The sequence below is a fragment of the Physeter macrocephalus genome, chromosome 14, assembly GCF_002837175.3.
Source record: "Physeter macrocephalus isolate SW-GA chromosome 14, ASM283717v5, whole genome shotgun sequence".
Classification (NCBI taxonomy): domain Eukaryota; kingdom Metazoa; phylum Chordata; class Mammalia; order Artiodactyla; family Physeteridae; genus Physeter; species Physeter macrocephalus.
In genome coordinates, this window is record NC_041227.1 from 126,281,287 (window position 1) to 126,292,613 (window position 11,327).

Below are 11,327 nucleotides of genomic sequence, written 5' to 3' on the forward strand. Positions count from 1 at the left end.
CCACCACCCCGACCAGGAGCCCTTTCCCTGAGCCCTCGGGTCCTGGTTTGCCCTTCCTCTCGCAGCCCCCATTCCCCACACAAGCAGCGCTCTCCCGGAACCCTGGGGTTCCTCCACGCCTTGGGTTTCGTGACCCTGACTGCAGCCCGCAGGGGCCACGTGACGGCTTCGAGGCAGGAAGGACAGAGAAGGAAGACAGAGGTCTGTGCCCTCAGCTGCCTCGTGTGGACAGGAGCAGGAGAGCAGAGCAAGGCCACCTCCGGGCCAGCTCGGAGTTGGGGACGGAGAACCCCCTTCAGCCCAGGCGTGAGGGTTGGGCTCGGAGGAGCGGGCCACACTGCAGCCACAGGGCCTGGAGAAAAGCCAGCAGGGTTGACCCGCTCTTGGATTCAGTGCAGAGAACGCATTCCCCATCCCCGCAGTCCTGCGGTCTGGGGGCTTCTGCCGCCGAGGCATCCCCCTGGTGGCTGGGGCAGGAGTGCTCTCTCCCCTGCCCTCTGAGGGCCAGCACTCTGCAGGACTTCACAGAAGGAGCTCTGACCACCCCGGGCCTGGAGCCGAGCAGCAGTGTTTGCAGAGGAGCAGTCAGGCTGCGTGTGGGGACTGGGTGACCAGTGAACAATCGTGCGACGATCTGGGGTAGAGGGGGTCGGGGGCACGAGATGGGCCCCACCTACTGCGATAAGAGTGAACAGCCGAGCTCAGACCCCCGAGGCGCCCTTGCACTGGGATGATGGGTTTATTCCACACTCTTTGCTCGCGTGCTAACAGAAGGGAGAGCTCAGGGTGGCCTGGGGTCCTCCAGGCTTAGGGAAGAGAGTCGACCTCCCTGCCCCCTCTTTCCTGAGACCCTGTCACAGCCCAACCCCTCAGGCCCTGCCCACCTTCAGGGTTAGGCCCTGGCTTCCCACAGTCGTGCTGCTCCCCTCTCGGGCCTGGGCTGGGGCTGCCCTCAGCCCTGAGGTTGCTGTGGGCCAGCAGTCCGGACAACAGCCCGGTCTCCGTGGCGCTGATGAGAGCAGCAGCAGGACAGTGAAGTAGCGAAGGCGGGGGGGTGGGGGGGGTGGGGGAGGGGAGGTCAGGGGCCGGGCCGGCCTGGAGAGCCCAGGCGCCTCAGCAGAGGCACCCCGGCTGGGGCGGTGCGTGCAGGATGAGGTGGGCCCAGCACAAGGTGGTCCTGCCCCCGGCCAGGCGAGGGTGTGCGCCTTACTGAGCAGCCGGTTGCAGGAGGAGGAGCTGGGCAGGGCCTGAACCAGGGAGGAGCGGAGGACGCGGTAGCCCAGCAGCAGGGTCACCTTGTAGGCGACGCGCTCCATCCGGAGGGGCAGCAGCAGCGCCCCGCACAGGTCAGCCAACAGCAGCGCCTCCCCGGGTACCAAGAGCGCCGTGATGGCCTTTAGCGCCGTGTCCTGCAGGCGCACCTGGAAGGAAGAAGGTCGGGCTTTCCAGTGGGGGTGGCGCAGGGGTGGGCAGTAGAAGGGTGATGTCACGGCCTCTGGCTGTGCAACCTCGATGCCCCCATCAGCCCTCGGCAGCCACCTCCCAACTCACTGTCACCTGGAAGCAGGGCACCAGCTGCTGGGATGGGACTTGGGTTTTCAAATCCTGAACTACGACGTATTCTCTCTTGACACTCACGATCTCATTCACCGTGTGGGCCTGGAACTCCAGCTCCATCACTGAAGGGGTGGGGGTGAGAACAGTGAACGAGAAATACCCCTGCCCCCGCATCCCTCTTGGGAGTCGGGGCAGGGACAGGCTGGAGCCCAGGAATGCTGGAGCCCTGTGTTGGTTGCTGGGGGCAGACTTGGAAACTGGTCTGTACAAGGGCTTCCCAAACCGGATTTCGCAAGACCCCAAGTTTACTCCAGTTAGACGAAGGGCCTTCTCAGATTCACAGATGAATTTTCATTGTAAAAATAAATGCACCACTTCATGGAGGGGGACATGGTCACAGACTCATTCACCAGTATATCATCTCACACCTGAAATAATTAGGATTCATGGGGCGGCAGCTGTGGTATTTCCCAGACGGGAGGGACGTAAGGGAAGGATGGGACCTCGCAGCCGAGTTGGACATCACCTGCTGGGCTTGTGGGATATTCACTGGGTGGCTCCACCTTTGGTATGTTTCCAGGAAAGAGCCTGCAGTAGCCTGAGCCTCTGGGCTTGACACAAGTGTGCAGTTTGGCCCTGGCTGTTGGGGGCATTGCTCTGGGGTAGCTGATGGGGGAGAAGAGAAGACTGGAAGGGGGCTACAGCCTAGAGCAGGGGAGGACTAGGAGATGGGGCTGCTATTTGAGTGGGAGGTGCCCGGTGAAAGAAGAATGATCAGCTCCCCTACGCCTGGGGGTGGACTGGTGTGAATACAGGCCCGGGACCCCGGTGTCAGGTGTTCGCTGGAGGCCAGAGGCTTGCCCTCCTCGCTCCCTTCATCTCCCAGCTCCCGTCCTGTCAGCACCAGTGTTGCCAGAAGCGAAGAAGCTGAGGCTGCAGTCGCTCTGGTCCCTGGGGAAGTGGAAAAGCTCAAAGTCACAGTTGGTGTCCCTGGTGAGGGCCAGGTAGGGTTCGATGTGGCCATCCCGGTCCACTCGGGCCTGTGGGCTGTGGTCCTGCCAGTTCACCCAGAGCCTGCAGAGGGAAAGGTACCACAGCCAGTGGCCCAGCTCCTCCTCAGAAGGGGGAGGAGGGGGAGACCCCAGCATCTGCCCAGCTGCTATCCACTGCCCTCGGGGTTCCAGAAGGGGCACCATAAGGCATGGGAGTTGTGCCAGTGGTCTGGCAGGGCCACCAGGAGGGAGATATTCACTAAGAGGACTTCCCGGCTCCAGGTGGGGAATAGCGAGGGCTATGCCTGCCCAGTTCCTGAGACAAGAACCCCCGCCTCACTTACGCCTCCCGGATAGTGAGTCCTGGTGTCCAGAGAGAGTCCCAGGGCAGCGTGACTCTGCCCTGCCGGTGCCCAGTCGAGCTCAAGGCCAAGCGAGTGTCCAGCCAGGACTAGGGACACAAGGATGCCATCAAGGCTCCCACTCTCCGTATATACGCGCCCCTGGGCTTGGCGGGTTGATGAAGGCCAGTACTTCTGTGCTGGGCTCACAGAGGTCTCCCTTCCTCGACCCCTGCCCCCACACGGTGGGTGCTCACCAGCCGAAGCAGCGTCGTGGAGGACGCTGTGTACCGCGGGATGTCCTGGCGGAGGGCGGCAGCAGGTCACCTCGGGGGTGGGTACTATGGGACAAGAAGGAAGGAGACCCCAGCACTCACTAGGCTGAGTCCTGTCCCATTCCTAGCTCAGTGCCTGGGCCCCCGCGTCCTCCACAGCCTGAGGACACTTACCACGTTAAACACGTTTGACACAAACACCTGCACGTCCACGAGCAGGGGCGCGCTTCCGTTGTTCGGAATCTGGATGGTTTCCTGAACCTCCTGGGGTGAGTTGAGGTTGAAGAAGGATGGCCAGTCTGAGGGATGGAGGTCGAGGTCACCCAGTGCCCTGGAGCCCAAATCCCAAAGCTCAAGACCCTACGCTTTCTACCTACCAACCGCCGGCATGCTGAAGCCACACTCCCGAGCCAAGGGCCGTGGGGTTCCGAGCCTGAGGAAGGTGAGGCGGAGCAGGGGCCACAGGGCCGTCAGCAGCGGCTGCGTGGAGGGGCTGGACGGAGCAGCAGCGCCTCAGCTACAACCTCTACTTCAGTCACCGCTCTGGGCGACTGGGCAGTTGGCTGGAGGCAGCTGTTCTGTGCACCAACCCTGGAGCCTTGGACTTGGCACACCCCCACCCCAGGTTCAGCAAACACCTGAAGACAAAGCCCAGGATCCAGCCCCGCCCACCTTGCACCTGCCTAGGCTTCCCGGTCCTGCTCCATTTCCACCACCTGGAGCCAATTATCACACTCAAGACCCATCGAGCAGACCCGGCAAGCATGGGACCCCTGCCCAAACACACACACACACTTTTCTCTGACGCTGTCCTTCCAATCTGGCCAGGTGCAGCCTCTGTTTCCACAGCAGGCAGCGCCTGGCTAAATACCCAGACCCTTACCAAAGTGCTCTGTGCTCAAAGACCTGAAGTGGGCACACCCTTGGCTTATCCTGCCTCTCAAACACTGAACTAATTTCATGTAAAAAGATTGGCTTAAGAACTCCGGGAGTGGGGCAGAGCTGGGGACAGGTAGAGGCCAGCTCCTCACCAAAGCTCGGGGGCATTTTTGTTCGGGGCGGGCTTCTCAGCCTGCCGCGGTGCAGCAGTGCCTTAGAACCGCTGCTGTGCGCCCCAGAGCAGGACTGACGGGTGTGCGGGTGACTTTCCTGGCCCGAAGATAAACCAAGCCCTTGGAGACCAGATCCCAGATAGCTGCAGTGAAGGAAGGAAACCCAAAGGCTGAAGGTGGGTAGGCACTGATCTGGCTGGCATGACTCCAAGGGACCCCAGGGTGCTGGGAACAGGCAAGGACCTGCCACCCACCCGCAGGCGCACGAACGCTACCAGGAACACACATAGTGTCCAAGTCTGTCATCGACCGGTTTATCGAGCGCGCTTAAACACTCAGCCCGCCTTTGTGGTTCCCCGATCTATATACACCTGGCGCTTCCGCATGGTCACGTGCAAAGAACCTTCGGTCGTCCCGCGCTCCCCAGCCTCAGTTAGGGATTTCTACGCGGATTTTAACTCTGCCGCCTTCGGTGCGGGCCGCCCTCTTTCCTTGCAACTCGGCAGGGCACCCCGCCCTCATTTATCCAGAGCTCCCCCGTGAAGTCCTAGAGCCTCGGGACCGTGAGATATGCGGAGACACGGCGCGCCAATGCACGCGGAATGGATTGCGCGTTTTATTAACAGACGAAACTCCCTCCCCGATCCCCCGACCTCTGACTCCAGTCTTCCAACACCCAAGTGTACTCCCTAAGTGCCTTCGGGTCACATTAACTGTCAAGATGGCTTTGGGAGCCTTTTGGTCCCGCCGGGTCAGGCTGGGAACCGAGCTCGAGGGCCGGCAGCTAAGAGGCGCCTGCGCAGGAGCAGAGGGCCCGCCTGCCTCGCTCACGTGCGTTACGTCGGGGGACTCGCGCTCCAGCACGCTGCCGCTGTGGGTGCCCTGGGCCGCGACGCACACGCGGCCGGAGGCTCTGCGCGGGGCGGGGCGCGGCCAACAGGCAGATCTCGCGGAAGCCCTTGCGGAAGTGCTTGGAGACGAGAGCGTAGACGATAGGACTGACGCAGGCGTTGGAGTAGGAGGCCAGGGGCGAGAGGATACGCAGAGCGTAGGTAGCGCGCGTAAGGGGGAAGGGGCCGAACCACACGCAGGGGATAAACGCGTGGTGAGGCATCCAACAGAGGCAGAAGAGCGCGGCCACGATGATGATCATACGCGTCACCTCGCGCTTGGCGCGCCGGGCGCCCGAGCCGGCGGCCACCGGGTCGACGGCGCGCCGGAGGTAGCGCGGGGTGCGCGCGTCGGTCAGGCCGAACACCAGCACGGGCAGCAGGTAGCTGCAGACAAAGGTGCAGAGGTCCACGGCGCGGCGGCACACGGTCAGGTTGGCTAACCGTGACTGGCGGGCGGTAGTAACTCAGGTACGGCCCGGAAAAGAGCAGCGACAGCCCCCAGATAAGCCCCATGGCCGCCAGGGCGTTGCCAGGCGTGCGCAGCTCGCGGGAGTGCAGCGGGTAGTGGATGGCCAGATACCTGCGGGTCAGGCCAGAAAGGGAGACGTCTGGTGTGCCGGCGGATTCGCGGAGGCAGGGCCGGAGCCCTCCGCCTCGAGCCCCACGCTCACTGTCGAGGAATGTCGCTAGCGCAAGGCAATACCGCGCAAGCCCGGAGGGCGACACAGAGCATCCCGGACACCCTCAGCCGCGCCTACGTGTGGGGCGGGACGCGGCAGCAGGAAAGGCCGCTCATCTGCTCTTCCTGAGACTACGACCACAATCGGATTCCACCCGGGAGGGCACCCCGCAGATTAAACCGACCGTGGGGCTCCGGCAGGCTGTGATTACCCACCAGTGACGGTGCCCGGAGAGGTAGGACCCAGGCGCCTTGAGGCCCTAGGAGACAGCCTGGAGACACTGTCAGGCAAGGGACCGCGAGGGAATTCCTTAGAGAAGCCGACGTTCTATGGGTCCCACCAGTGCTCTCTTCTTGGAACCAACACACTTGGCTTCAGTGGAACTGGGAAGTATATGGGGAATGTGGCCTCACCTCGCTGCCTGTCCAGGGGAGGTTGGGAGGACGTGGGGACGGAGGGGGCCGGGGAGATACCAGGATTCCCTCCCTAGGAATCCCCCAGGCGTCCTTTCAAGCTTCAGCTTCCAGGGGGACCCTTGGGCCCGCTCCTCTCCTGCCCTTGCCCCCGGGCCTGTTGGTCAGGTTGTGGGACCGAGCTAGGGAGCCTCGGGCATGCTTGCCTGGAGTTTGGCATGAGCCCTCACGAAGGACCCAAATTCTGCAGTTCTTACCAGAGTCGGCTGTGCGGAGCAAACTGTGGCTTGGAGGCCAGCGAGGTGGAGGCACCCGAGTTTGACGCCAGGAGGCAGGCCAATGGCTTCACGCACAGGATGACTGGATGGGCACCTCTGAGCAGATCACTTCCAAGCTCGGTTTGGTCTGTAAATTGGGCACAGTAATCCCTCCCATCCCAGCCTCCCAGGGGCGTTGAGCTTCAAAGGAGACCCAGCACGCGGAAGAACGCTTTGTACCCAGAAACGCTGTGCTTTGTCAGATGCCAGCGGCACTGGAGAGCTGAGGTCTCCAGCCTGAAGCCCCTGAGGGTGCACCTAACAGAGAGACACGGAGGTCCCCCATTCTTATTCTTCTTTTTCCTCTTACACGCCTGCTTGTCTTTCACTCCCTCCTGGTTCCCTTGCCTTCCTAGTGTTCTTTTCTACTTTCCACACATCCCTCCTTGACCCTCAAGTCCAGCCCCAGCCTGCCTGCCAGCTCTCCTGTCCAGGGGAGATGGCAGCCAGTGTGAAGCTGCCGGCATGCATGGCGAGGAAGATGGGGAAGTGCACGGCCTTGCAGAGCAGCGAGCCGAACACCCAGCCGTCCAGGGTGTAGATGGTGGCCTGGAAGGGCACGCAGCACACGGGGAAACACAAGTCGGCCACGCCCAGGCTGAGGATGAACAGGCTGGTGGTGCTGACCGCCTGGCCACCACGAAGCGGCACGGCCAGTACCAGTGAGTTGCCTATGGGGCCCACGAGGAAGATGAGCGCAAATAGCATGGGCACGATGACCGCCTCAGGCTGCCAGCCACCCCGGCCGCGCGCCTCGTTCGTGTCCTCGGTGTCCAGGCCACCCGAGCCATTCACAGTGCCGCCGCACCGGGGCTGCCCCGACTTCTGCAGCCGTCTGCGTCCTGGCGAGCGCGCAGCTCCGGCGGCTTCAGCCGCTGCAGCGCCCAGAGCGGCTCGGCGGAGCTGCGGGCGGAGTGAGCCTCGCTGCGGCTGGGGCAGGAGAAGCGGGTGCGCCGGGGGCAGGGGGAGGAGCGAGCAGCCGAAGGGTCGGGTGTTCCCCCTGGCGGCCGGCCGCGCTGGGGAAAGGGCTGCTGTCCAGTGGCCTCGGCGCGCCCCGGCCAAGGCACAGGCTGCCCACCCCTGGGGCGGAGGGCCGCGCCCGTGTCCCCTCCCCGGCCCTCCGGCGTCGTCGGCGCGCTCCAGCCTCCGACTCCGGGCTGTGCCGGGCTGAGCGGCGAACCGACCTCCAGGGCAGACGCCGGAGTGGTGGAGGGACCGGCTGCCGGGAGCGCTCGCCCGCTACCCCGCGCGCCTCGACCCTTCCCTGCAGCCTGGCGGGCGCGCCAGTCCGGCTGGGGCGCGTCCTCGAGAGGGTTCCAGGTGGCCCCCTAAAGCGTGGGGTGGGAGTGATGAAGGGCGGAGGCGGATGGGAGTGCTGCCGTTTTCCAGAACTGGCGAGTGGGACGGCCCTGCCGTGTGCCCACGCCTCTTCCCACTTCTAATTCCCAGGAGCGGCGGTGGGGACGGTGGAAGGATTTCGTTCCCTTCTCTCCCTCACTGAGCGTTTCCCCCTCCAATTCAGTCCGGTAAAAATTTATTGAGCATCTGCTGTGTGTCAGGCTCTGTTCCTGGCGCCGTGCCTCGGTCTCCTCAATATTACAATATGGGCTAATAACACCTTCTCAGAGGGCTCTGGTGAGAATGGAGTGAGATGTGTGTGAGAGACCTGAGGCCAGTTGTTAGAACCTGGATGAATCCAACTCTTCTTCTTTTTCTCCTTACCCTGTTCAGATATCCAACAAGGGGAAACTTAAAGGAAATACAAAACAGCAGAGGTCCATGCATCAGGAGCATTTTCCTAGATAGCCAGGAGGGTGTTTAGGTTGCCAAAGAACAACTTAAATACTTGTTTCTGATTTTGCCATACTAGGCATCAAACATTTGTGACCCAGAATCATCACTGTTTCTATATAATTTTAAAACTGGGTTTGAACATCACTACCTACTGTAGCTTGACCTCTGCTTCACCTTTCCTTGCCCTGTTCCTTGAGTCCTAGTCAAAAACATTCTTTTTCCACTTTCCCCTACGGGATCTCAGCCTCAGGAGCCCAGCTACCTGCTCCTCTTGGTAAGGAAACCTTATTCACACCTCTGCCCTGCCTGCTTATCCACTGAATAGGAAGATAATAACCATTCATGTTTCTGAGATGCTCGCCATTCATTCATTCATTTATTTATTTATTTTATTATTATTATTATTTTTGCGGTCCGCGGGCCTCTCGCTGCTGCGGCCTCTCCCGTTGCGGAGCACGGGCTCCGGACGCGCAGGCTCAGCGGCCACGGCTCACGGGCCCAGCCGCTCCGCGGCACGTGGGATCCTCCCGGACCGGGGCGCGAACCCGCGTCACCCGCGTCCCTTGCATCGGCAGGCGGACTCTCAACCGCTGCGCCACCAGGGAAGCCCAGCCATTCATTTATTGAATACACGTTTATAAAGCACCTACTCCTTTCCAGGCACTGTTCTAGGTCCTTGGGATTTACCAGTGAGCTCTACAAAGATCAAGGCCCTTCGTGAGCTTCCTTTCTAGCAGGGAAGAGATAATAAATATAACTCAAGTTATTACTCGATTACAAGTTAAGTACTTGCAGGAAAAGTAAATCACAGTGAGGGAATTGGGAGTACTGGCGTGGTGGTGATGGTGCAATTTAAAATGGGGTGGTCAAGCAGACCTCATTAGGAAGGTGACATTTGAGCAGAGTTGAAGGAGCTAGCCTAGCAGATAGCCAAGGGAAGTGCATTCCAGATAGAACAGCCAGTGCAAAGGCCCTAAAGCAGGAGTGTGTCCGTGTCCCTAAGCAAGGAGGGTGGTATGGCTTGAGCTGAATGAACAAGGAGATTGGCGCGCGAGAAGGTGAGAGGCATAGCGTGTAGGACTTTTTTCCATTGCAAGGAAGTCTTCTAGTCTGACCAAAAAGAGGAGCCATTGCAGAGTTTTGACTAGAGGACTAACATCATCTGACTTACTTTTTAAAGAAAAGCTTTATTGAAATATAATTCACATACCATACAATTTGCCCGTATAAAATGTTCATTTGTTTTTTAGTATATTCACAGAGTTGTGCAACCATCACCACAATCAATATTAGGATGTTTTTGTTCCTGCCTCCCACCCCTAGTCCTACACAACCACTCTTTCTGTCTCTATAGATTTGCCTATTCTGGACATTTTATATAAATGGGATCATACAATATGTGGCCTTCTGTGTATACCTTCTTTCACTTAGCCTAATGATTTCAAGATTCATCCACAATGTAACATGTATCAGTACTTCATTCCTTTTTATGGCCAAATAATATTCCATTGTATGATAATCACATTTTGTTTATCAAATTCATTTGTTGATAGACATTTGGGAGACTTACTTTTTAAAAAATTATTTTTAATCTTGGTAAAATATACAAAACACAGTTTGCCACCTTAAACATTTTAAGTGTATAGTTCAGTAGTGTTAAGTATATTCACATTGGTGTGCAACCAATCTCGAGAACTTTTTGATCTTGCAAAACTGACAGTCTATACCCATTAAACAATAACTCTCCATTTCCCCTGCCTTCAGCCCCCAGCAACCATCATTCTACTTTCTATGAATTTGACTACACTAGGTACCTTATATAAGTGGAATCATATCATATCTTTTCATGACTGGCTTACTTAGCACAATATTTCCAAGCTTCAATCATGTTGTAGCACGTGTCAGAATGTCCTTCCTTTTTAAGGCTGAATAATATTCCATTGTATGGACAGACCATATTTTGCTTATCCCTGAGGGCCGCTGGGTTGCTTCCATCTCTTGGCTATTGTGAATAATGCTACTATAAACGTGAGTGTACAAATAACTCTTCGAGACCCTGCTTTCAATCCTTTTGGATATATACCCAGAAGTGAAATTGCTGGATCATATGATTTTATAAAGAGCTGCCATACTGTCTTCCACTGTGGATGTACCATTTTATATTTGCACCAAAAGTGCACCAAGGTTACAATTTCTCCACATCCTCGTCGATACGTTATTTTCTGTTATTATTATCCTTTTAATAGTAGCCACCTTAATGGGTGTGAGGTGATCACTCACTGTGGTTTTGATTTGCATTTCCCTAATGATTAGTGCAGACTTACTTTAAAAATGCACCATTTAATTTAGTCTTCATAACCACCCTAATTGGTTATCCCCATTCACAGATGAGGGAAAAGGTTTAGGGGGAGATTATTTGCCCAACATCTCCCAACCAGTAATGGCAGAGCCAGAATTGGAGCTGCATTGATCAGACTCCAGAGCTCGCGGTGCCATACTGCAGAAGAAAGATTCATGGCATCCCTCGCTTCAGCACGTCTCACTCCTCGGACTGCTCGACCGGAAGTCCAGGGAAGGGCACCGATCCCCATCCATAGGGAAAGTCCCTGCACTACGGTCGGCTCCAAAGGAAAGCGCAGACAGAGGCGGTTCCCTCCCAAGCGTGGTGTTTCGTTGCGTAGGGGGGGAACCCCATCTCCGGAGCCCCCGGGGAGGTCGACACTCCGAAATCCAGAGGTCTTAGCCAACTGCACCCGCTCTCTGTGCGCGGGACGTGAGCCGGATCCCCTGTGCAGGGGTGCAGGAGGTGTGGGAGGGGGACATCTCCGGGTCCTCCAACCTTGGTGGACGGGAAGTAGGATTGCCTCCAGGAGACCTCCGCAGTTACGGTGTCCGCGAGCTTCCGGGCCCTCAGCCTAGCCCACCACCTTTTGAGACCCGGAAGCCTAGTCCACGCGCAGGCGCACTCCAACAAGTGGCCGCTGCCTGCGGGCAGGGCCGTCGGCGGCGGAGT

General features: G+C 58.4%; 1 protein-coding gene across 1 annotated transcript; it reads right to left on the reverse strand.

Annotated features, from left to right (window-relative positions):
* Positions 1-56: 56 nt before the first annotated feature.
* On the reverse strand, positions 57-10,830 carry LOC102982079 (alpha-1D adrenergic receptor-like). The gene is given in 15 exon segments (XM_028498140.2): positions 57-1,016; positions 1,019-1,045; positions 1,211-1,421; positions 1,552-1,679; positions 2,462-2,631; positions 2,894-3,000; positions 3,148-3,192; positions 3,340-3,464; positions 3,543-3,645; positions 4,926-5,141; positions 5,143-5,562; positions 5,564-5,716; positions 6,962-7,450; positions 7,705-7,848; positions 10,813-10,830. Coding segments are annotated over 15 exon segments (2,565 nt in total). The 3' UTR covers positions 57-807.
* Between the last annotated feature and the right edge of the window lie 497 nt (positions 10,831-11,327).